The following is a 27,051-nucleotide window of genomic DNA, read 5'->3' on the forward strand; positions in this document are numbered from 1 at the left end:
TTTCTCTGATGACCAGTGATGATCAGCTTTTTTTCATATGTCTGTTGGCTGCATAAATGTCTTCTTTTGAGAAGTGTTTGTTCATATCCTTTGCCTGCTTTTAGATGGGGTTGTTTTTTTCTTGTAAATTTGTTTAAGTTCTTTCTAGATTCTGGACATTAGCCCTTTGTCAGATAGGTAGATTGCAAAAATGTTCTCCCATTCTGTAGGCTGCCTGTTCACTCTGATGATAGTTTCTTTTGCTGTGCAGAAGCTCTTTAGTTTAACTAGATCCCATTTGTCTATTTTGGCTTTTGTTGCCATTGCTTTTGCTGTTTTAGTCATGAAGCCTTGCCCATGCCTATGTCCTGAATGGTACTGCCTAGGTTTTCTTCTAGGGTTTTTATGGTTTTATGTCTTACATTTAAGTCTTTAATCCGTCTTGAGTTAATTTTTGTATAAAGTGTAAGGAAGGGATCCAGTTTCAGCATTCTACATATGGCCAGCCAGTTTTCCCAGCACCATTTATTAAATATTAAATAGGGAATCCTTTCCCCATTGCTTGTTTTTGTCAGGTTTGCCACAGATCAGATAGTTGTAGATGTGTGGTGTTATTTCTGAGGTCTCTGTTCTGTTCCATTGGTCTTTATATCTGTTTTGGTACCAGTACCATGCTGTTTTGGTTACTGTAGCCTTGTAGTATTGATGGAACGTATCTCAAAATAACAAGAGCTATTTATGACAAACCCACAGCCAGTATCATACGGAATAGGCAAAAACTGGAAGCTTTCCCTTTGAAAACCAGCACAAAACAACGATGCCCTATCTCACCACTCCTATTCAATATAGTGTTGGAAGTTCTGACCAGAGCAATCAGGCAAGAGAAAAAAATAAAGGGCATTCAATTAGGAAAAGAGAAAATCAAATTATCTCTGTTTGCAGATGACATGATTGTATATTTAGAAAACCCCACTGTATCAGCCCCAGATCTCCTTAAGCTGATAAGAAACTTCAGCAGTCTCAGGATACAAAATCAGTGTGCAAAAGTCACAAGCATTTCCATACACCAATAATAGACAAACAGAGAGCCAAATCATGAGTGAACTCCCATTCACAATTGCTACAAAGAAAATAAAATACCTAGGAATCCAACTTAGAAGAAATGTGAAGGACCTCTTCAAGAAGAACTACAAACCACTGCTCAGTGAAATGAAAGAGGACACAAACAAATGGAAGAACATTCCATGCTGATGGATAGGAAGAATGAATATTGTAAAAATGGTCATACTGCCCAAGGTAATTTATAGATTCAATGCTACCATCATCAAGCTACCACTGACTTTCTTCACAGAATTGGGAAAAACTACTTTAAAGTTCATGTGGAACCAAAAAAGAGCCTGCATAGCCAAGACAATCCTAAGCAAAAAGAACAAAGCTGGAGGTATCATGCTACCTGATCACAATCCAATTCTTTAGAAAGAATTCTCCTGGCACTCTTACTTGTCTGTTTTTTCACATGAACTTCCAAAAATTTGCTCTGGGTATTTTAATGAAATCACATTAAATGTTTTGTTGAATTTAAGGAGAATTGACAATGTCACAATAATAACTTCATGCACACATCATTTCATAAATGCAGGTGATGGGTAGAAAAATGCACAGAGCACTATTGCTGGGTCAGAAGGTAAATACATTTATAGTTTGGGTAAATATTGCCAAACTGCCCTCCAGACGGGTTATACCATTTTTTATTCCTACTGACTATCTGTGAGAATTCCTAGTTCACTATAGCTCGCCGTCACAACAACAATGTTCTCCAACTTTTGGATTTTTGACAATCTAATACGTGGAAAAAGAAATCTCAGTGTAATCTGAATTTGCACTTCCCTTATTAATAGTTAAATCAAGCATCTTTTCATGCTTAAGGGCCATATTTCTTATTCTATGAACTGCCTATTCATCTCTTTTGCCCTTTTTTTAAACTATAGTACTGGTTTGGGTTTTTTTCCCTTTAAAAATGTAGTATCTTAATTTAAAAATACTTTATTGCTAAAAAATGCTAACAATCATCTGAGCCTTCAGCAAGTCAGTCTTTTTGCTAGTGGAGGATCTTGCCTCGACATTAATGGCTGCTGCTTAATCAGGACAGAGGTTGCTAAAAGTTGGGATACTGCAGCAATTTCTTAAAATAAGACAATAATGAAGTTTGCTGCATTGATTCTTTTTAACAAAAGATTTCTCTGAAGCAGACTTTTTTTTTCTAAGAGACAAGCTCTTGCTCTGTCACCCAGGCTGGAGGGCAGCAGCATGATCATAGCTTACTGTAGCCTCAAACTCTTAGGCCTCAGCCTCCCATGTAGCTGGAACTACAGGCATGCACCACCACACTAAGCTCATTATTTTTTCATTTCTTTTTTGAGACAGAGGATCTCCCTATGCTGCCTGGGCTGGTCTTGAACTCCTGGCCTCAAGCAGTCCTCCTGCCTCAGCCTCCTAAGTAGCTAAGCATAAGCCACAGTGTCTAGTAGTAGAGCTTTTTTCAAAATTGGAGTCAATCTTCTCAAACCCTATGGCTGCTTTATCAACTAAGTTTATGGAACATTCTAAATCCTTTGTTGTCATTTCAACAATGTTCACAGCATCTTCACCAGGAATAGTTTCCATCTTAAGAAACCAATTTCTTTGCTCATCCATAAGAAGCAACTCTTTGTCCATTCAAGTTTTATCATGACATTGCAGCAATTCAGTCACATCTTCAGGCTTCACTCCTACTTCTACTTCTCTTGCCATTTCCACCATGTTTGCAATTACTCTGTTCACTGAAGTCCTAAGCCCCTGAAAGTCATCCATGAGGTTTAGAATGAATTTCTTCCAAACTCCTGGTAATGCTGATATTTTTACCTCTGTTCATGAATCATGAATATTCTTAACGGCTGTATTAATCTGTTCCCACAATGCTATAAAGAAATGCCGGCCGGGCGCCGTGGCTCAAGCCTGTAATCCCAGCACTTTGGGAGGCCGAGACGGGCGGATCACGAGGTCAGGAGATCGAGACCATCCTGGCTAACACAGTGAAACCCCGTCTCCACTAAAAAATACAAAAAACTAGCCAGGCGAGGTGGCGGGTGCCTGTAGCCCCAGCTACTTGGGAGGCTGAGGCAGGAGAATGGCGTAAACCCGGGAGGCGGAGCTTGCAGTGAGCTGAGATCCGGCCACTGCACTCCAGCCCGGCACTCCAGCCCGGGCGACAGAGCGAGACTCCGTCTCAAAAAAAAAAAAAAAAAAAAAAAAAAAAATGCCTAAGACTGGGTTTATGAAGAAAAGAAATTTAATTGACTCCGCAGTTCTACAGGCTGTACATTAAGCATGGCTGGGAGGCCTCAGGAAACTTACAATCATGGCAGAAGGTGAAGGCGAAGCAAGTACATCTTACCATGGTGGAGGAGGAGGAAGACAGAGTGACAGGGGAGGTGCTACACACTTGCAAACAACCAGATCTTGTGAGAACTCTATTATGAGACAACACTAGGGGGATGGTGCTAAACCATTAGAAACCACCCCTGTGATCCAGTTACCTCACACCACTCAGCACTTGGGATCACAAGTCAACATGAGATTTGGGTGGGAATACAAAGCCAAACCATATCAATGGCATCTAAAATGGCGAATCTTTTCCAGAATGTTTTCTATTTACTTTGACCAGATCCGTGAAAAGAATCACTATCTATGACAGTTATGCCCTTACAAAATACATTTTTTAATAAGACTTAAAAGTTGAAATTACTCCTTGATCTATGGGGTGCAGAATATATGTTGTGTTAGCAGGCATGAAAACAACATTCAGCTCCTTGTAAAGCTCCAACATTCACTCCTTAAGTGACAAGGTGTATTGTCAATGTACAGTAATATTTTGAAAAGGATTTTTTTTTTTTTTCTGAGCAGTAGGTCTCAAAAGTGAGCTTAAAATATTCAGCAAAGCATGCTATAAACAGATGTGCTATCATCCAGGCATTGTTGTACCATTTACAGAATGCAGGCAGAGTAGATTTAGCATGATTTTTAAGGGCCCTAGGATCCAGGAATGGTAAATGAGCATTGGCTTCAGCTTAACATCACCAGCTGCATTGGCCCTTGAAGAGTCAGCCTGTTCTTTGAAGCTGAAGCCAGGCATTGATGTCTCCTCTCTAGCTATAAATCTTATCTTATAATAGAAAGCTGTTTGTTTACATTAAAAATCTGTGGTTTAGTGTAGCCTCCTTTATCAATTATCTTAGCTAGGTCATCTGGAGAACTAGCTGCAGCTTCTATATCAGTACTTGCTGCTTCAATTTGCACTTTTCTACTATAGAGATGGCTTCTTTCCTTAAACCTCATGAACCAAAACTGCTCACTTCCAACTTTTCTCCTGCAGCTTCCTCACCTCTCAGCCTTCATAGAATTGAAAATTAGGATCTCCCTTTGATTTAAGGGAATGTTGTGGCTGGTTTGATCTTCTAACCAGACCACTCAAACTTTCTCTATGTCAGCAATACAGCTATTTCACTGTCTTAACCATTCATGTGTTCAATGGAGTAGCACTTTTAATTTTCTTCCAGAAAGAAAATTAAAATTTACATTTATTCACAATTTGGCTGTTTGGCACCAGTAGCCTAGCTTTCAGTCTGCCTTGGCTTTTGACATGCCTTCCTCACTAAGCTGAATCATTTCTAACTTTTGATTTAAAGTAAGAGATGTGTGAGCCTCCTCCTTTCATTTGAACAGTCAGAGGCCATTGCAGGGTTATTAACTGACCTAATTTCAATATTGTTTTCTCTCGGGGAATAGAAAGGATCAGAGAGAGAGAGAGAGAGAGCGAGGAACAGCCAGTCAGTGGAGCAGTCAGAACTCACATATTTATCAGTGAAGCCCACTGTCTTAAATGGGCATTGTTCATAGCACTTTCATTATGATAGTAACATTGAAGATCACTGAACACAGACCACCATTAGATACATAATAATGAAAATTTAAAATATTGCAAGGATTACCAAAATGTGACAAACAGATAAAGAGTGAGCACATGCTATTGGAAAAATGGTGCTGATACACTGACTCTATGCAGGGTTGCCACAAACTTACAATTTGTTTTAAAGAAAGTTTTTTTTAATTACTTGCAAAGTGCAATAAAACAAGGTGTGGCAGCATGTACTAAGGAGATTAGATCTTTGTTGTATGAACTGTCAATGTTTTCCCCAGTTTTTCATTTGTCCTTTAAATTTCCTTCATGGTGATTTTCCCTCCCTCCCTCCCTCCCTCCCTTCCTTCCTTCCCTTTCCTCCTTCCCTCCTTCCCTCCTTCCAGGCTCACTGCAACCTTGTGCTCCTGTGCTCAAACCATTCTCTCACCTCAGCCTCCCAAGTAGTTGGGACCAGAGGCGTGTGCCACATCCAGCTAATTTTTTGTTTGGTTTTTTAAAAAATAAAAATGGTGTTTTGCCATGTTGTCCACGCTGGTCTCAAACTCCTGTGCTCAAGCAATCCACCCACCTTGGCCTCCCAAAGTGCTGGAATTACAGGCATGAGCCACTATGCCTGGCCTTCCTTCCTTCTTCATGTAGTTTTTGATTTTTAGGAAATCAAAAATAATTATCTTTTCTCTTATGGCTTCTGCATTTGGGGTGAAAGGCCTCCCACTTCAAGATCATTATGGCAGACACAGAACTGCACCACTCAGATCCCCTTTCAAGAAAAGACTCATTTCCAAGCTGTGAAAAATGTGGGTTGCTGACAGCCTCCAATTCTTAATCTCCCTCAAGTTTTGCCTCAGCCTTCCAGCCAACACAAGCCCTTCTCCAGAAGACACTTAGCCAATAATTGAGTAAGTTGGTGGCACAGGGCCCAGGCACTTCTGTCTCACACAGGGCTCTTGCAAGAAATCTTTGCCTCAGAGTTCCACATGATACTGGCAGAGATTTGGTCAGGTCTGCAGTGTAGTCAGATGACACCCCTTGCCCAATCCTGCCTCTTGCCTGTTCCATTCAATAAACCTGTTGCATCCCTAACTCCATCTCAGGATCTGCTTCCCAGAGAATCTAAAAGGCACAGGTATGATGAAATCCCTCCATGCTTCTTCCTCATATAAGTTTTAAATCTGTTTCATTTTGAGAGTTACCTGATATATGAGGTACAGAACCAGCCTTATATTTTCCTAGATGGCTCCCCAACTGTCTTCACACCATTTGTTAGAAAAAAAAATGCTATCGCCAGGCGCGGTGGCTCACGCCTGTAATCCCAGCACTTTGGGAGGCCAAGGTGGGCGGATCACAAGGTCAGGAGATCGAGACCACAGTGAAACCCCGTCTCTACTAAAAATACAAAAAATTAGCCGGGCACAGTGGCGGGTGCCTGTAGTCCCAGCTACTCAGGAGGTTGAGGCAGGAGAATGGCGTGAACCCGAGAAGCAGAGCTTGCAGTGAGCTGAGATCGCGCCACTGCACTCCAGCCTGGGCGACAGAGCGAGACTCTGTCTCAAAAAAACAAACAAAAAAAACAAACAAAAAAAAAAAAAGAAAAAAAATGCTATCTTCACCCAGCAATTTAAGGCCTACCTTTAACATATACTAAATTTCCAAATGATTTGTTTCCATATCTGAACTTGCTGTTTTGTCTGTCTGTTCATGCCACAGTATTACTGTTTCAGCTATTTGGGATATATAGTCTAATTTGTGTAAAGAATAGTGCTCCCTCACTACTCTCTTAAGTTTTACTAACAATCCTTCCTTTTTTGCATGATGTTTAGAATCAGCTTATCTAGTTCCACAAAAACTTGTCTTCCAATAAACTCACAGAAAGAGCTGGGAAGAAGGTCACTAAGTAGATAAATATAGCAAATGTTTTTTGTGGTTTTTTTTTTATTATTATGTTATTAATAAATTTTCAGATCCAGACCTACAGAAAATATAGTAAATGTTAAAGCTCACTGGTGGATTTCTCTTAAAGTGTGACTAACAAATAATCCAGGGCATAGTTAAAGCCAGTGGCCTATTTTCAGTAACAGAACAGAACTCTTTGAAACATATCATATTCTATATGAAAAGTATAAGCAACTGACTCTCAACTTGCCTCTGCATCAAAATTGCCTACGAGGCCTCTCAAAAAAAAAAAAAAATCCAATGTCATGTGTACACATACACGGTTTTTAAGATTCCCCTGGTTATTCTGATGAGCATCAACAGTTGTGAAAAGAATATTGTCACTATTTTAAAGTTTTCAAAGGAAGATTAGTTCATTTTATTTTAAAAATCTTATTAATGTCAATTACTTTGCTTTAAAAAAAAAAATGCATCCGGAAGGGCATAAGTACAAAAAGAAAAATGACACCAACCGAATAGCAGTTTGAAAACAGAAAACTGAAAGGTAAATATTAGAAGAGATTGATAAACTGCTTTCTAGAAAAAATTATTGTCTTTTTTATTTATCTCAAAGACAGTGACAGACGGTAAATGGGAGGGAAGTTCACAACAGGAAAGAGGAAAGAAAGGTAGTACTCTGAATTTTTGCATTAAGTTTTATAATTAGCTTTTCTACTAAGCAAGTAGCACCACAAGCATTGCTTTAATAGATGCGTAAATAAACATGGTGCAAATAAACCAGAGACCCCTTCAATCTTTCCTATATTTAGGAAAAATCATATACTATGAAGGAAATTCAGTCCATGGTGTTGCATTTCTTATTGCCCAAAAGACCAACTGTAAATTCAGTTCTCAACTAACAACAGTGTCAATTATTAGCTTAAAAAGAGATATCATTGTTAAATAGATAAATTTAACAATAAATCTAAACACGCACGTACACATAATTCAGGGGGACAGAAATGTTTATTTTTCATTAATCTTTTGAATACAATCACCATAATTTTACAGGTTTAGTTTAGCTGCGAACTTGGACTAATAACATTTCCAAGAGTTCACAATTTCATGGCTAAGCTTCTGATTAAGGTATCATGGTTACAAATGTAATATAAATGAAGTTTTTAAAAAAGGCTAAAAGCAATCTGGCCTCTTAAAGAAAAATATATAAATGGAAAATGGCCAGGCATTAAACTTAGTAACATAAGTATACTTAAGTACTACAGCAGTCAAAGAGATCTCCACCAGAGATCAGAAGGAAGCACCACTATTTTCTTCTATGATGCGTATGTGTTGTTCGTGAGCATGCTAGTATGAATAAGGCAATGTGTCAAGCCCTGGCATACAAATGCAGCTAGAGGTGCTGAAGGAAGGCAGTGGGGCGGCAGAAGCACACAGCAGGGAGCTCTTCCCCGTGACACATTAGTCTTCTCCTCCACAGAGCAGCAGAAGAGCTTTCTTATAGTCCCCAGACGTATCTCCCTGAAACCAAATGTATTGCATTAACCTCCGTGACTCACAGAAGCCACAGAAAATTTTAAAACTAACAAATAACTGGCAACAAATTTTATTTATAAGATTCTTCTCCCAAGTGGGTAATCTCTGTGACTTTCGCATCAGGAATGTTAGGCAGGGAGTTTCCTACCAATGTAACCTCAGACACTCAGCATTCTCTCTGGTAACACAAAGAACAGGGAAACTTTAACAACTATAGTTAAATCAAGCCTTCTAAACAGAATAGTCTCTATCACTTAGTATATATCAGCTAACATGGGCAGTGCTAGGGCTGCAGGGCTGTCATGGCTCTCCCTCCGAGACAGAAGGGCAGGACACGCTTTGCATCTGCTTGTCTCACACGCAGACACGCATGATAAATTAATGTTTCAAGCTAAAGGTGCATGGGTAAACTCTCTAGTGTCCTTTGGGCCAGCCACACCACACACATGCTAAACTAAAAGCTTCTGCTCAATTGAAATCTTGCTTTGTACATGGTCCACATCAACCTTTATCAGAAGAAAAAAAAAAGTCAAAAGACCTTAAGCTAAATGTAATTACAGGCCACAGAGCACCTTGTTTTAAAAAGAACAAAAATGATACTAATACCTACGGGCTCCTTACTTACTCCCAATATGACCTGGTTGGCTCTTTCCTGAATTAGAAACCAGCATCAGAGATAAGGTGATAAAAGACGATAAAGAAAGGAAAAGCTGATATGAAATAAAAGAAGGACTAGTAAGGACAGCTGGAACTGGTAAAAGACAGAAAGAACACATTATTATCATAGGCAAGAGGTTTGGTTTGTTGAGTCATCTGTCACCACTACTAAATAATGCTTCTAAGTTCACCAAGAGCCTCAGCCACATCAACACCCATGCTTTCACTTAGGAGCCATCATCTCTACTTCAGGAAACATTATGCTACGCTTTTTAACTCATTGCTCTAATCATGCCACTAAAATTTTAAACTTAACACAAGAATCAGGTTCTCCCATTCTTGTCTTTCATGCAACATACCAGTCTGCTTTGGATTACCAAACATAATTTAAAGAAAGGTTCTATTACCTTAATCATGGAATAAAGAGAGGTGGCAAAATTCTTCCTAAACTCCTTCCTGATGTTAAGCAGATCAATCTCACTCCTGGATACCATGACTCTGATGAGGGTATGATCATCTGTCCCAGCTCCCTTTAAAAAAATAGAAAGAGAGAGGCATAATGCTTAAAAACTTCAAACATAGGATCAAACGCTCCCAGGTGCAGGTGAATCAATAAGGTATAACAATTTAGTAGAACTGGGTAGAATGTTATAAGAAGAGAAAAATTCCCAAGGTCTATCATCTAAAACATAAGCAAAAATGAAGAATAATAATTACAGAAATGTATTAGATAGAAGGTTCATGGTATCCACTTACCTTCATAGCATAATAGAGGGTCTCCGCAAGGTAGGCAGGGATACTTCGAATAGATTTCACTAAGAAAATAAACAGTACAATGGTCAAATGCTATTCTGATATAAAAAGGATTAAGTAATTAAAAATCAAGTGCTGCTTCCTGCATTTATAGCTCTACTTGTATAAAAACACAAAAGTACCAGAGGCTAAAGAGCTGTAAGCTTATCTAACGTCCTCACTCACCAAATATTTTCTTAGACACTGGCTTGGGTTTTCCTTGGAGTTCTGAGGTCTGCATAGAAAGGCATGGAGAATAAGGGCACATGTTTTTTCTATGCCCCTTTGTTCTGTGAGGACTTTCTGGATACTGCAGTTTGGGCAGACTGGATTGTTATAATACCACATATTTTTCACCACCAATAAATTATACAAACCCCTTGGAAGTTTTCATTCCAAGACATTCAAGCAAGTAATACAAGAATACTACGCTATCTAATTTTTTAAAACTCTTGTGCGATCTTCCTATACTCTCTACATATTCTTTTTCTTTTTCTTTTTTTTTTTTTCTTTTTGAGACAGAGTCTGGCTCTGTCGCCCAGGCTGGAGTACAGTGATGCGATCTCGGCTCACTGCAAGCTCCGCCTCCAGGTTCACGCTATTCTCCCGCCTCAGCCTCTTGAGTAGCTGGGACTACAGGCTCTCACCACTATGCCCGACTAATTTTTTGTATTTTTAGTAGAGACAGGGTTTCACCGTGTTAGCTAGGATGGTCTCGATCTCCTGACCTCATGATCCACCCGCCTCGGCCTCCCAAAGTACTGGGATTACAGGCATGAGCCACCATGCCCGGCAATTTGTATGTGGATTCTAATTATGAAGGACCTGTCTAAAAGTTTTCTAGTAAAAGTTCATTAACTGCATACTCAAGTGAAAGGCTACTTTTAGAGCTGGTTCATGCACATCTTTAAAAGCTTATTCTCCTGAAGACAAAGAGCACCAAAGTGTGAGCTCAATGCCAAATACTCGGAACAAACAGCAGACAGAGGCTCACTGCAGACCCATATGAAAAAAGGACTAGAGGAGACTCACAAATTAGATTCACCCTAGTTTTGGAGAGTATATAATGCTGCAATTAACTGCACAGATTCAGTTCTCCAATTTTTCCAGATTATTCTGAATATTTAATTAAAATAAAACTAAATTATTTAATTTGAAAACAACCATCATCACATCTTCTATTACATCAAAGATATTCTTCTTTTCCAAACCAGATGACAATTTCTTAATCTGCCTCAAAGCTGAGAGGACAATATTCAAAAGAATTCTAAAATTCCACAGGTATCAGAAATAATGTTTACAAGCCTCTGAGATAATGTCCACGACATTTCAGGTTCTTCAAGAAATAATATTTTTAATGCAGCTTCAAAACGATTTTTAAACAGTTATCTTAGTATTTCCATAGGATTTAGATGAACTAACCAGACAATCCTGTATTTCTAACATCAAAATAAATTTCCGAATTGGAAATTTATGAGTTTGCTTCCCCTAAATATCATCTCAAACTCTTCCTTTCACACCTAGGTGGTTATTTTCAGATGCAGCCTCAATCGAATAAAATACTCTAGCTCTTATCACCAAAAATATGAATACATTGTAAATCACCTACCGACAGCAAGGAGTAGTTGCTCCAAATTGCCAGAAGTCTCCCGGTCAATGGTTTCCTCAATTTGAAATCCTGATATAGTCATGTACTTGTCAAACACTAGAAAAAATAAAAATGATTTCCTAATCACATAAGGATCACTCTTTCCAGAAAGAAGATACCTACTCTGATTAGGTAGTGTCCTACTGAACACTAATCTCCCATTCTTCCTTGCTGACAGAACCTTATGCTCAGAGCCTCAATGTGCCAAGCCCTAAGCAATGGATTGCAGGTATACTTTGTTCACTGATTTCCCAGTCCCCTTACTAGTTACAGCCAATGAGACCTAAAGGTAAATCCACCAGAGGGGATGTGAGAAATCTCCTCACTTATAAAAAGTGATACACAGATATGACTGGTTTACCCTTTCCTTTCCTTCCTGCTGTGAAATGGTTAAGTTTGGAGCTAGAGCAGACATCTTGTGATAATGAAGAAATGAATACGAGAAAGAAAAGCAAAACACTAGGGATAATGGAGCAAAAAAAAAAAAAAACACACAGAAAGATCTGAAAGATCTCAGGTCCTACCAAATCAACCATGGAATCCCACCTCTGGAAAAAAAACCCTGATTTTTCAAGCCACTATTAGGGTTCTCTGTCACTTACACTAAATTCATTCCCAACTGATACCACAAGTGCTGATGACTATCCAGAGATGAGGTCATGGGTACCAATCTCTAGGAGGAAATATGTGTAGTGAGCCACTACCCAGTGATGTGTGACTATGGGAAGAACAATCTAGAGATCTGACCTCCCTTGCCATCCTCCAGTAGTGAAGGGTGGACTAAGGAGCTCTAGTTTGTAAAAGCTACACAGCAGCAAAGACAATGTGAGATTTCTCCAGGTCACCAAAAGGAAGAAATACAAAAACTGATTCATTCGCTAAGTCCCTGCTATGAGGAAGGTATTCTGTCACACCGGCTCATGCACTTTCCAAATTTACCAATGTAACTGCCCTATAAGATTTTTTTTCACTCACCCTTTCTCAAATGGGACACACTTCGTGTTCCAAAGATGGTAATAAATTTTTCTTCATCTGTCCCCCATTTAAGTTCTCCAGCCTGAAATAAAGCCTGCAAAAATTTCAAACTCAATTAATAAATTGTTCCTCCATCTCATTTCCAGGTTCTTAATCACACTTGTTTTTTACTCCCTGAATTTTAACTCACTTGATTCATCATATTGTATTAATAGTTTTCATTTCTAATGTTTCCTATGCTGAAACTCAGCTGAGTTTGGAGCAACTTTGGAGCTTGCCACTGAACTGTGCCACAGAAGATTCATGGGTCCAAGCAACAGAGCACAGCAATGGTGCAAGGTTACATGTTCCCAAAATGTCTGCCATAACCTCCGATCTTTCAGAAGCAACAATATGGGTCAGGAGACAGTTATGATTACCTCACTGTTGATACATCCATTTACAGACTGGGAAAGGATTTAACTGGAAGCTATGTTGTCTGCCTTTTCTGTTTTGCTTGTTCAATAGCACTTGATTAAGAGTACACTTCATATTTTATCTTTACAACTGAGATTTAACCAAGGCTAGCTATAAAATGTTTTCATATTTCCAAAGATCACAATAAATGTTTAAAAGGTTGTGGGTATAGCACAGTGCCTGGCATATAGAAGCACTCAATAAATAGTGGTTGAATAGTTTGAATGCCCATATTTCCCTTTTGACATGGAAAAAAAATATATGCTTTCTTGTGTTCATATAACTGCCTAAAAAAATAAGCTTATATACAAACATCAACATTTACTCTGAATTCACTTATTGAGATGTGAATAATTTATGAAAATCCAAAGAATCAATCTTTACAATGACTGTACTATCTTTTTATTCATTTCAAACTAAGTATACATATTAAAGTAAGATGAATGCAATTTGCTGAGGCTGCTACTTGCAGTTGGCCTTATGCCCACAAGCAGCAATCCAAATAAAGACAGGAAGTGATAATAACAGGTTTGATATAGAAGGTTTGATCACGGTATGTTTAAAAATGTAGATTATGGTGGTAAAGATCTACTTTTTATTATATTTCTGGAGAATAAGAAAAAAAATGAGACTCACATATCTTTATGCTCAATTTTAAAATTAATTATTTTAATGGTAAAAATGAATAATACCAATTCTAGCCATGTGAACATGCTCTTCAAACCTGAAAAGATACTAACTCTGAAGGTCATGCATGTATCTATACTTTAGAACCATATCATGATGACATAGACCTTTCTTAAAATAACTTTGAAAATCTAATTACAAAAAAACACAGGTTCATTGAGAAATTTTGTAAAACTAAGAAAAAACAAAAATAAGAAAATAAAAGTTACAGGCTAGGTATGGTGGCTCATGCCTGTAATCCCAGCACTTTGGGATGCTGAGGTGGGTGGATCGCTTGAGCCCAGGAGTTCGAGACCAGCCTGGGCATGGCAAAACCCTGTCTATACTAAAAATACAAAAAATTATCTGGGCACGGTGGTGGATGCCTGTAATCCCAGCTACCCGGGAGGTTGAGGCAGAAGAATCGCTTGAACCCGGGAGGCTGAGGCAGGAGAATCGCTTGAACCCAGGAGGCAGAGGTTGCAGTGAGCCTAGATCATGGCACTGCACTCCAGCCTGGGCAACAACAGCAAGAAGGAAAGGAAAGGGGAAGGCGGGGAGGGGAGGGGAGGGCAGGGAAGGGGAAAGGGGAAAGGGGAAAAGGAAAGGAAAGAAAAGTTGCTATTAATATCAACATCCTGAGGGTGCTAGTTACTACTTCTGGTATGTTTCCACATGTAGATAAAATATACAAATATATTAACACCTAAATGGGTGACGGACTCATCTTGTACAGTATCACAGACATTGATGCACATATTTCTTATCAACTATTTTAAATGTCTAGAAATTTTCTCTAGTAGGTACAGGAGTTAAGCCTGTTATATGGGAATAATTGGTGAGATGTCAGGTATTTTTACCATAATCTTTTAATTTTATTAGGAGAATTATGTTTGCGATCAGTATCTATTGTGAAACTATTATTAAGTAATCATATGCAATAATGATGGCTTCTTCATGTAAAACAATGCTATTTAACAGTTTTGTTTTAGTGTAAGTATCCTTTCTTCTAAATGAGGATGCCCAATATTCATGGATCCGTCTGGATGAGGGACCCTTATACCCCTTCTCTAAGCTTTATGGTACAGCCTAAGTACAGTTTGATAAGCCCTGGTTCAGTGCAAAGGATGAGGTTTTGGAGTCAAAACAGATATGGTCTATCTGCGAGATTTCAGATGAACTACTTAATCTCCTCTTCAGCCTCAGTGTATACAGTCATTAATGGAAATTATATAACTTACATAATGCATTGGACAGGGTCTGGTAATCAGTAGCAAGTGCCCAGTAAACTGATTACTTCTCTTTCTCCCTCTTTCCTCTAAGAGTTCAACTCTCCCTCCAGAGAAAGCATAAAACAAGGATTTATCGGGGAAGAAGGTAAAATCTGTTTTAATGTATTAAAAATATTAAATCAGTTTAACACATTAAAAATGTTAAAAAGTGGATTATCTACAAAATGTTTGGTTCCCAAGTGAATGACTCTATGGCTTATCAAACCTCTCAAATAACTGAAATCCTCTTAGTGCCAGGTATCAGTAGAGACAAAAATGCAAACGCTTATAAAAGGGCCCTTTAGCCGTCTCAGCTTACTCTCAAGAAATCTCAAATTCTCACTAGTGATAAAAGCCCAGCTGCCCTTGCTATGAGGTACAAGTTGGTGTGTTCCTTTTTATAATGCTGAAAGATTGTTTTCAACAGGTTTATTAATTAATAATAATACATTTTAAAGAATCAAAAACTAATAGCCAGCATAACATGTTCTGTGTTACTCCTGGTCACTGGAAGGCTAAGAAAAGCTTGGATTCCATTCAAGGGATATTTTAAAGTAACTCCATAAAGCAGTTTTCACATGTACAGTCTCACATGTACTCTCAGGGTTCTGAATGGTTATGACCACTGCATGACAGGTAAGTGTCACCTATACAGCCTCAGTAATCAAAGGACCAAGGATGCAGGCATTACCTGAGAGCGTGTTCAAAATCCAGACTCCCAGCTCCTGCCCAGACCCACAGAATCAGAATCTGTGTTCAAAATCCAGACTCCCAGCCCCTGCCCAGACCCATAGAATCAGAATCTGCAATTAAAGGTCCCCAGGTGCTCCGCATGCCCACGAAAGTTTGAACAGCAGTGCTATCCAGTAAGTGCTCCAAGGAGAGAAATCAATGAAAACAAGGTTAAAATGTAGTTTTCCCCTCAGGAGCCTCATGCTGCAGCAATGCTCTCATTACATCACTGACTATCTGGGAAATCTGCCCTCTGCTTGCTAATGCAGGCCTCACTGCAGACATCTGAGAGGACTAGAGTTGGTTTCTTACACTGTGACCCGAAAAGCTCCCAGAACTCCTATTCTACTCTTGACAGTAGGAATGACAGAAACAGCACTATCTTCTAGCAAAGCCACAAACAATGCTTAGAAAGCAGTACGATCACCACCTCAGTACCAAAGCCCCTAACAGGAGTACAACTCTGCAGGGTTTCTCCAGCCCTCTCCGCGACAGAAGGTGGAGTTAAGCTAGATCTGTGCTTGAAGTTGATATTTAATAAGCCCTTTAATGATAGAGAAAATCAGAGAAGGCACTAATATTCAAGAACACTGAATATCTCGTAGTGAAATATTCTTATAGTGAAATATTAATATTCAAGAACACTGACTATCTTCTAGGGAAAGAGAAAGAGCTTTGGAGTCAGACAGGCCTCGTTAGGAATTCCAACTCCACTGCTATTCAGTGGAAGCCATGGGCTTGTTTCTTTATCCATAAAAGGGAAACTGCCCCTCTCTGGTAGAGTTATGTGCTCATTCATTCATCAGTTATTTACTGAGCACCTACTCTATGCCAGAAGCTGAGGACACAATTGAACTGACAGCTCAGGGTGCCCAGGAAGGCAGTCAAGTAAATAGGTGGCTTCCAGAGAAGGTGGAAAGAACTGTGACAGGAAGCCTGGTGGGGGGGGGGGGGGGGGGGGGCGGAGCCGGGCCATGGTTTTCCCTGTGAGGGGCACCTAACTCTAAAGTATCTAAGCTGAAGAGTGACTCTTGAAGAGGACTCAGGTGAAGAGGGGTGGGAGGGGCAAGAGGGCACAGAGACCAAGTGAGAGAGGCTGGAGGCATAAGTAAACAAGACACAGATAACAAAGGAGCTTGTAACCCATTCAGGAACCCGGACTTTATCCTGAGGACAAAGGAACCACCAGAGAGTCTGAAGGTTATAATCAGGGGCTGGACACAATCGGCTTGCATTTTCTTAGAGTGAAGCAAGAGTCAAATACTGCACAGAGAGCCCTCAGTAAACATTCAGTTCTTTTTTTCTCTCCAGCTAGACAGATATGACAGCATTCTGAAACCATTATAAAATCACCGTACCCAAAAGAATAACCTCTCTCCTCTTTCCTGTTAGCAAAGTGAGATTGCACATCCATGGGTTTTTCCACTGGAGGAGTGAATATGGCTCTTCCTTTTTCAATGATACATGACAAACAACCAAGAATTGTGTATTCTCTTAATTGAAACATGTGACCAGAAAGAGGTCTATGATTGGTGGTTCGAGGAACCCAAATAATTCCTTTATTACCAATTTCCAGTTTTCAACTCTCATGTTTCAAATTTCCTTTCCTATACTTTAATAACTGTTTTATTAACCAGACTGAGACTTTATAGGGGATTAAAAGTCACTTAAGAGGAAATTTTCATTTGGAGTCACTAAAAAGCAGCTGACAGAAGACCAATTCTACTTAAAATTCTGTCAAAGCAAATGCAGAGAAATTTCCTAATACCAAAATAACTTGTCATCTCTTATATAATTAAACACCACTTACTGTTAAATACTTTATTCTTTCTTCTTTATCTTCTGCTAAGAGACTCACTGCATAACTGGCAGTGGAATTAATAACACCTGTTTTTTGTAAAATTCTCTATTTTGTGAATGTTCAATAATCACAAAACAAAAAAAACCATGTCTAGTTGGAACTCACTATGTAATTTATTTTATTTCATTTCAGCTTTAAGGTAAAATATTTTGATGACCAGTTCAGAATAAGAAAAAACTACTTACATAGGTCTTATGCTATGTGAAGAACCCATTAACAAGATTATCACTAGCAGCTATTATAACATACATTGTGATTTTTTCATTACCATGAATTACTTCTTCATTTCTACAACATAATAAAGTCATCATATCCTGGGCATCACTCACCTGAGCATCTTGTTCAACTTGAGCTTCATCAATTCCAGCATCAGGGTCTCTGTTAGCCTGTGAGAGGTAATATGTCACATTATTGAACTGTAGAGCATTCTCATTCAAAAGGAAAAATGGTTCCACCTGATGGTTATTCAATAAAGCTCTTTCTCTAGGAATAATATGCTTTTATTAAGATCAATCCTGCACTATTTCACATTATCATCACACAGCCTGTCCAAAACCAATAATGACCCTCCTGATTTTAAATTCTATGAAAGAACAAGATACTGCTATCATTCTGTGAAAGGAACAAGATACTACTATCTAAAACAAATGTATGAGTCAGCTGTTAAGAATTTAGACCAGATATTCTGAAACACTAACAAGCACAAGCAACATACAGCCAGAATCATCGCAGTAAGAATCAGCAAGTACCACAAATTATTAAAAGAATTTTAAGTGACCTTACTTAACTAGATTCAGCCCAGTCCAACTTCAGGCTTTTTAATAAAACTGTAATTCATCTCCACCCAATACCTGAAGGAGAACCACCAACATCCGCTGGTAGTACCCTGAAGTGTCCCCCACCACGTCATCTTCCAGGCTTGAGCCATATTCTGCAACAAAATAATTCATACTGATTTACATCTTCATTCAACTAGAAAAATAATCTTGCCCCATTAATCAAATGAAAGCGACATAAAAGAAGAAATATTATATTTGGTTAACATAAATTCCCTCTATTCCATCTCTGAATGCTCTCAGCAAATGCTTTCAGTGAGTGGTTGGACAAAAATGAATTAAAGCTCCCAAAGGCACTCAATTCAAACTTAAATCAAGACTCAGCCATTTAGAAATTCTCTCGACCAATGTAGTCATTAGTCTAGAGACACATGATGGTACTGGAAAGTCTCCAAAACACAATCAATCATAACCTTAAATTCTGTTTTGCTTTCTTTCTAATCTTTTACATGGTTAGCTTCCAAATGTCTTCCATCCTCTAATATTCTGGGATTTATTTCTTTGGGCATGGCCATCACTCCCCCAATAAGGTATTTTTCCTCTGCAGAAATAAAGTTAACTCTGAGAGACAGCAATGATATTTTAAAGTACGCCCCCCTCCCACCTCTATTTCCAGCTGCTCAATGTAAGGCCATATAAAAGCGGAGAATTGGGATCTACAAGAGTCTACAAGTCTTTCTCACTACTCTCAAACAGTTGCTATTAAAGGAAAGGAGGCCTTACTCTAAGGTATTTAAATATTTAATTATTATGTGAAAGCAAACGAACTTTAAAAGCCTGAAACTTCTATTTTAAAAGGCCCAGAAGAGTTATGCATTTATTTCAACCAGTTACCCAAATACAAAACCTTGTAGGAATCTTTAATTCTTTCTTCTATGCCAATACCTGTATATATTAACCATTAAACCCTATCACATGCTTCTCCTGTCCCTGATTTATCCTCCTCACACCTCTCACTAACCTAGGTTGGGCCATAATTCCTAAATACCTAGCTTACCTCCCATACACATAACTGTCCAATTAGCCTTTCTATTCAAATCTCCTTCCTCCCTCAATTGTTCCTTCAGCACTCCACTGCCCATTCAGGAATTTACAGTACCTTTGAATTAAGTCCAAATTCCTAATCCAGTCATGCAAAACCATCTCTATCTGAGCCTAACCTCGCTTGTTCCATTTACCTCCCACAATGGACATGCACACATCCTCCACGGCAGCCAGGCCCTCTCCATCCCTCAATATACTCTCCACAGTCCAGTCTCCATGCCATTAAAGACAGGCAGTACCTCACCAAAAATACCTTTTCTACCTACTCAAAATGCACCGTCTTTTTTTCCCAGCTTTATTGAGTTATGATGGACAAATAAGAACTGTAGATATTTAAGGTATACACCATGATGTTTTGATATATGTGTACACTGTGAAATGATTACCACGATCAAGCTAATCAGCATATCCATCACTTCATATAGTCTATATTTTTGTGTGTGTGGTGAGGACATTTAAAATATACTCTATTCACAAATTTCAAGCACATAATACAGTTATACTTTCACCATAGTCACCATGCTGTACATGAGATCCCCAGAACTTACTCATCCTGCCTAACTAAAATTGTGTATGCTTTGACCAATATTTCACCAGTCCTTTCTCCCATTCACCCCGCCCCTACACCCTAGCAAACACTGTTTTACTATCTGTTTCTATGAGTTCAATTTTTTTAGATTCAACATAAGAAGTGAGATCATGCATAGCTTATGCCTTGTGCCTAGCTTATTTCACTTTGCATTATGTCCTCCACATTTATCCATGATGTTGAAATGACAGGATTTCACCTCTTTAAGACTGAATAGTATTCCCGTGTGTGTGTGTCTGTGTTTGTGTGTGTGTGTGTGTGTATTCTTTATCTATTCATCTGTCAATGGACACTTTGTAAACTCACCTAGTCTTGAAACTCTGCTGCATGTGTGATTTGCACCATGAAGCCTCCCTAACATCCAAAGCTATGATGACCTCTCTCTTCTGAATGCATTTTTGCATTTAATGTTATTGGTATTTTACTTTAGTTTGAATTTTCCTATCCTTTAAATATTGCAGTCATTCTGTCATGTCACCCCTGAGGAGACTGCATGCAAACTGCCTGAGGACAGGAGCTGGGTTATGCGCACCTTTTGTCACTCATGACAACTAGCACACTGCCAGACACACAGCCAGTGCTCAATTACACAGCTGAGTAAGACAGACCACAGTTATTACCCCCTTTGAGCACACCATTTGTAATCCAGTAGCACAAAGGTTCTCATCAAGGTCAACATCCCCAGAAAGAGATATTTGAATAGTACATCAAATAAAGTTCAAAGTTGAGATACATGTATCACTTCTGCCTTAGTGGTTGGGAACTTACTGCCTTTAAAAAGAGAAGCAGGAAAGAGAGATTCAGCCCTTTAGAAAGGTAATTATACAGTTGCTCTAAACTATCACACTGTTTTGACTTGGTGGGTTAACAAAGCCATTTCTTTTTTTTTTTTTTTTTTTTTTTGAGACGGAGTCTCGCTGTGTCTCCCAGGCTGGAGTGCAGTGGCGTGATCTCGGCTCACTGCAAGCTCCGCCTCCCGGGTTCACGCCATTCTCCCGCCTCAGCCTCCCAAGTAGCTGAGACTACAGGCGCCCACCACCACGCCCGGCTAGTTTTTTGTATTTTTAGTAGAGACGGGGTTTCACCATGTTAGCCAGGATAGTCTCGATCTCCTGACCTCGTGACCCACCCGCCTCGGCCTCCCAAAGTGCTGGGATTACAGGCTTGAGCCACCGCGCCCGGCCAACAAAGCCATTTCTAAGATTAGCAAACTAATGGCAAGATACAGTCCCTAGCAAAAGACACTAGGCTTGGAGTCTGTTGACTAAGCTGAGAAACTGGATAGTCTGACCCTCCTCAATCAGGCAGGAGAAAGAGCTGGCTACAAGAAATCTGGTAAGGAAAGGACTCTCTACCTCTACTTTTTATTTCATTTTCTTGATTCTATTCATGGGACATATTTCAGGCTGAAATGCAGATTTCTGTTCATGAAAAAGGCATACTAAAAAGAAAAATCAAAATGCAGAATATTTTATTCAAGCATTGCCATTAACTAAGACAACATACATTTACTCAAATGTACTTTATCAACTCTGACATGGGAAAGGGTTTAGGTTTCTCTTCCAAAGTTCCAAAAGTACTTTTTATATAACTCCTAAATTTTGCTAACATAAAGCTAAATATTTTTAAAAGAGGAAAAACCATTTTTACCTTAATGTTAACATAAAGACAACCTGTATATCCCTACACTAATTGCAAATCCTATGCAAAAGTAAACTCCATCTTCAGCAGCAGCTTCTTATAAAATGTTAAAATAGAAGAGGATAACAAGACAGTCTTTTCCTTAGTGAAGGAAAAAAATAGCTTGAATTGCAGGTCATTCATTCATTCATTCATTCAACCATCATTTACTGCCTGCCTCCCATACCTACAAAGGACTGCATTCAAATCAGAGAAATGAAGGAAGTAACAGTGGAGGTGAAGTCAAAATATAACTCACAAACATTTACCTTCTTCATAAACTTCTTTGATGGCTCTTAGTTCTTCAGGTGTCCTTGAAGCAATAATTTCTGTCAGTACTTTTTCATCTGTTCCAGCTCCCTGTTTGGAGATTTTTAATAGAGAAAATATGTCAATAAGATTTGAAAGAAAGTTATTTTCCCAGAATAGATGTTACCCAAATTGCACAGTTATATAAATATTATCCAGTGTAACATGGATTTCTTTGTATATGAGTTCTATTAGTTACAGAAATAACAAATGTTAAATGATTTTCTCTCCAAAGACCATTTTATTCTTTTTGTCTAATGGAAAACAATGTTTCTCATGTGCATGTGTGTATATATGTGTACATATACATAACCAGTTACATAAATTTGTAACTTTTAATTTGATCACCTAATTCTAGTTTAAAAGTAAAACATTTTAATGAAAATTGAAGTAATTTTTTAAAACTGAAAGAGTAAAAATGAAAATTTTGCATAAATGTACACGGAAGAGCACTGATACTTAAACAATATGCACCTCAAAAGATAAACCCCTGGCCCCCAAGTTAAGTGCTGTGCAGTCACAGGAAAATTCTACATCAAAGGTAACAATAAATATAGCATTGCTTAATTATTAGGAATAGAACAGTATATAGGGAATTGGGAGTTGCTTTCTGGATTTTTGAAAAATCATTTTAGCTGGCTTTCCTTTTTCTGCTTTTAAAAATCACATCTACATCATTAAACTAAGAGATGCAACAATACAGCTGAACTTAATTTTTTTAAAAAGATAGTATATTTAAGCCTTATTCTCTTTATATTTCTAACTTTGCCAAAAATCAAGCACTGAAAAACCTAGAGTTCATTCTCTGGCAGAATTTCAACTACTGCTGACATTTCAGAAGCACTTAGCAAAAAAAGTACTTTTCTCAATAACCTAAGATTTTTGTTTATTCCAAAAGAATCACCATAGGAAAATGAAGAGACTGAGCACAAACCAGCTCCTATCAGGATGACGCTTCTCCTCTCCACTCCATCAGTAAGAATCCCTGAGAAACATTATTTCCTTGTTAAATTTCAGTGTGCCCATTCAAAATCTAACAGCTAACAACTGAACTACTTCCTGTCCCATGAGCCTAAACAAATGTGTCAATACCGTCATACAACATTCCAATCACCAGTCAAGGGAATACACATTTAGTTTTCGCTGCAACTGAAATTACAGCAAGTTTACCAGCTACTTCATTTTAGCATTTAGAGGGGCAGGAAAGAAGGAAAGAGTATGAGAAAATATTTATCATGAAAATTCTCTCTGACGCTTTACCTTTTAACCTAAAATGATGAGCAATATTATTGTTCCCTAATCAGGCAATTTTCCATTTAAAAAGACAAAATAGCTCATCTGTAATATTTTTTAAACATCCTCAAAATCAGAAGACAGGCATGAAAATAAAATACAAAAATCTATAAAAATATTAAAATTTTAAGTAGCCCAGTATTATTGAGTTTAAATCTACAAAAAGATGAAATGACACACTTGTAATTTTCTCCCTCCTTTACTGCTTATTGCCTCCCACTTTTGTCTTCCAAGCAACTCTCACTGAAATAATCAGATAAAATGTTTTAAATATAACAAATAAGAGGAAGTGATTACCAAAACAAAATAATACTATTTATGACAAGAATGTTCCTTTCACTCATCCTTTTTACCTTCAAGGCATGTTTCAGTTCATAAGCATCATAAAGCCGAGAGGGTTTCATCAGAGCCACAATTAATTTTTCAAATTTTCCAGTTAGTTCTGATTTCAGGTCATCCAGAAGATCCTAACCCACAGAAAATACAAATTTGTTAACCAGCAGAAATTGTAATAAGATTCTTCTTAAATATGAATGACAGCCCTTTGCTCTAATGAATTCTTTATGTTGCCATCTCCAAGTAGAAGGCCCATGAGCTAAACAAAACCCCATAACCTTGAATAACATACTTTTAACCTGTGATCAAAATCTTAAACTAAGGCAAACCCACTTACATGTCAAGATATTTGTTTCTAAAAGATGTTTTTCTTAACTTGAAAAAAAAATGAATACCTTTAAAAGTAGACTAAAACTATTGTACTTTAAAAATATTATTCTGAGAAACATCTTTTTTTAAATTCCAAAAAATAATCATATAATGAAATTTACAAAGGACATTTAGTCTCTTATACCCAAACATAATAATTTTTTTCTCTCAATATCTAACAACATTCAAATACATAATAGATTATAGTCATTATTATGACTCCTGATCACTGGGTGATATCTTTTCCTATGGGGAAACTGTGTATGTAATTATGAAAAAATTATGTAATTATGAAAAAAACCCAGTACTTCCTAGCTATAAGTTTCAGCATACCACACAACTAAAAATGGGTGTTTAGAATACTTCCTTTTTTGCTTTGCATTTGTTTTCTTAATTGATATATGTTTTCAGACTAAGAAGGCTATATTTAAGTTTTTCATGCATGCACTAATTCATTTAAATTTAAATAATTCAAATAATTCATTTAAATAATTCAAATAATTTTTTTTGAATTGTTAGTCAAATAAAAGCATTTAAATCAACTAATTAAAAATCCATGAGTTAAAATCATGACAAAAGGAACCAAGACTGTGACCGTGTTAAAACAAAACATACTTTAATACAGGCTTACACCTAGAAAACAAATAGTAAGACATCCATGTGAACGTGAGTGGGAAGCACAGAGGAAAAGAAGAGGGACAGTTCTCACTACAGGATCTTTTGGCACCTTGACAGCATTAGGCAAGGAAAAACAATTATGTGAGGATAAGCTGGGTGAGCACTGTATCCCAAGAGCTGATAATTTAGACGAGAGTGGAAGAGAAACAGAAGTAGGGAAGTCGGAATCACAAAATAAATGAGGCTTACAAAAGAATATCAGTATATTCCAAACTAGTCTTATAACTGATAGCTGTTCTCCCATTCTCTCTTGGGATGAAGTGTGGTCTTACCCTGCCAAACAGAGTCTTAAAAGCCGCAGAGATTTCCTGGCGCTGAGCGTTACTTCGGGATGTCAACAGAGTCAGGATGCTCTCCTCATCCGTGCCTGCAATTTATGGTTAACAATTACATTTTGGCTCCTACATGCATACTCTCCCAATGATCTTGGCAACCCACTTCCCAGTCACCTTATTTCCTTGCCTCTCCCTATGCGAATATAAAATATATTTTATGGCCGGCGCAGTGGCTCACACCTGTAATCCTAGCTCTTTGGGAGGCCAAGATGGGAGGATTGCTTGAGGCCAGGAGTTCAAGACCCGCCTTGTCAACATAGTGAGACCCCCATCTCTTAGAAAAAAAATATATATATATATGTGTGTGTGTGTATATATATGTGTATATATATGTGTGTGTATATACACACACACACAAACACTACATATATATAAATGTTTTATTAAAGTTTATTTAAAATTTACTACATATAAAATGGTATGTTTCCAATATATTCTACCCCCTATTCCCAACATATTGGAAAGTAGATGGAAAAATACTCCTGCCTTTTACAAAACTTAGTACACCTAGTTTTTCATGCAACAGATACTCAAATAACAGCTATCCACGAGGCACAATGTGCTGGGTGTTACAGGGGATTGAGAGAAGAGAAAGAGACTCTGGTTTCAAATTACAATTTAAGGTAGAAATATAAAAACACACAAATAATTGTGAGCTAAGGCAAAATGTGACAAGTGCCTCAGGAGAGATCTAAGTGTCAAATGGGACTCAAAGAAGGGTCTCCCAGCTGATAGGAGGTGGAAGGGAGTCTTGGAGAATGCTTCGGGGAGAAGGTGACACCCACAAGTCTCAAAGGATGGAAGGATTGTGAAAGGCAGTGACAAAAGGAAGGACAGCTTTTAGAATGAGAGAAAAGCTCAGCAGTGGGGAAATACAGGGCTTTCATAAACAGCAGATAAGCCAGCATGGCTGGGTCTGAGAACACATTAAGCAGTAATGGGAGATGAGTCTGAAAAGGTGGGCTGGATGCAATGGAAGGACTTGCAGGGCCAGAAAGCACATGAATAATAGTAAAAAAGGAGCCTGAGCACAGGAGATCAGTGACACATGGAAATCCTTGAGAAGAGAGGTTAAATGACTAGCAAAGAGGCTGGGGAAAGAGAAGAGACTAGCAGAATGAGAATGGGATATCTGATTGGGAACAGAGCTGCACAGCTGCTCACCTGCAGGGATGGCTGCCTCATCGACTCCGGCCTCTACCACACAGGTGAGGGTGACAAGCTCAAAAGCACAGAGGCTGAATTAAACTGCCTGTTCAGTTCTAGAAACTGAATATTAGGGATGGTTTATAGCAAGCTTGTCCAACCCACGGCCTGCAAGCCACATGTGGCCCAGGACAGCTCTGAATGCAGCCCAACACAAATTCATAAACTTTCTTAAAACATTATGAAATTTTTTTGCGAATTTTTTTTTTTTTTTTTTTTTTTTAGCTCATCAGCTATCGTTAGTATTAGTGTATTTTATGTGTGGCCCAAGACAATTCTTCCAATGTGGCCCAGAGAAGCCAAAAGATTGGACACTCTTGGTTTATAGTATTATTTTGTTATCATAACATGTCTCTTCTCCTACAGATTTCAGATCAAAATATTCTAAAATTATTCTTACTGTAATTAATGACTTGTTTGGAAAAACAAATATCACATTTGCTTTAGAAAGAGGAAGCTAAATTTACCCAGGCCTTTCATGGCCTTCCGAAGAGTTTCTGCATCAGCCCGCTCATCAAATCCAGGGAAGTCCGTCACAGTGCCTCTAAGAACCTAATTCAGGAAACACAGTGGTATTATTCATGTCATGACTAATATGACAAAGTAAATAATACAAACAGGAAGCCGCTTGCCATATATCACATTCAGTCATTAAATGAATTTGCCATTTGATAAGATTTGTGACCTCTTTTGAACTGGGAAGTGAAGCATTTACAATGGGGATTGGCAGGACCAATTCAGCACAGAAGCTATCCTGACCACCTGTAATACCATCAGTGGGAAGGCTGGCTCTCTCTTCTCTGTGACCACACCCCACCAACACCTCCTGGTTCACAGAGGGCACTTCTTTGCAGGTTCCCTTCCCATTAAGTCTCACACCATTTTGATCTACAAGCATATTAAGCCCGCATTAAATCTTAATACCCTGTCCTGAGTACTCAATTCTAAGCAATGCT

At 38.3% G+C, this 27,051-nt stretch overlaps 1 protein-coding gene across 8 annotated transcripts in view; it reads right to left on the reverse strand.

The window, feature by feature from the left end:
- Positions 1-7,815: 7,815 nt before the first annotated feature.
- The window catches only part of ANXA5 (annexin A5), a 29,978-nt gene continuing 10,742 nt past the window's right edge, over positions 7,816-27,051 (reverse strand). For 2 of the 8 annotated variants that reach the window (XM_065545430.2, XM_065545431.2), the window contains 12 exons: positions 26,563-26,647; positions 24,827-24,921; positions 23,525-23,638; positions 21,839-21,929; positions 18,272-18,351; positions 17,750-17,806; positions 13,959-14,072; positions 12,435-12,528; positions 11,421-11,516; positions 9,776-9,834; positions 9,427-9,549; positions 7,816-8,347 (listed from right to left, as the gene is read on the reverse strand). In XM_065545430.2, the coding sequence (XP_065401502.1) occupies positions 8,288-8,347; positions 9,427-9,549; positions 9,776-9,834; positions 11,421-11,516; positions 12,435-12,528; positions 13,959-14,072; positions 17,750-17,806; positions 18,272-18,351; positions 21,839-21,929; positions 23,525-23,638; positions 24,827-24,921; positions 26,563-26,647 (1,068 nt within the window). In that variant the 3' untranslated portion in view covers positions 7,816-8,287. Of the gene's footprint in view, positions 8,348-9,426; positions 9,550-9,775; positions 9,835-9,997; positions 10,047-11,420; positions 11,517-12,434; positions 12,529-13,958; positions 14,073-17,749; positions 17,807-18,271; positions 18,352-21,838; positions 21,930-23,524; positions 23,639-24,826; positions 24,922-26,562; positions 26,648-27,051 lie in introns of all 8 variants that reach the window. The other 6 variants (XM_045392828.3, XM_074040382.1, XR_012435046.1 and 3 more) reach the window with 5 other exon arrangements.

The sequence above is a fragment of the Macaca fascicularis genome, chromosome 5 (assembly GCF_037993035.2).
Source record: "Macaca fascicularis isolate 582-1 chromosome 5, T2T-MFA8v1.1".
In the NCBI taxonomy this organism is placed as follows: Eukaryota; Metazoa; Chordata; class Mammalia; order Primates; family Cercopithecidae; genus Macaca; species Macaca fascicularis.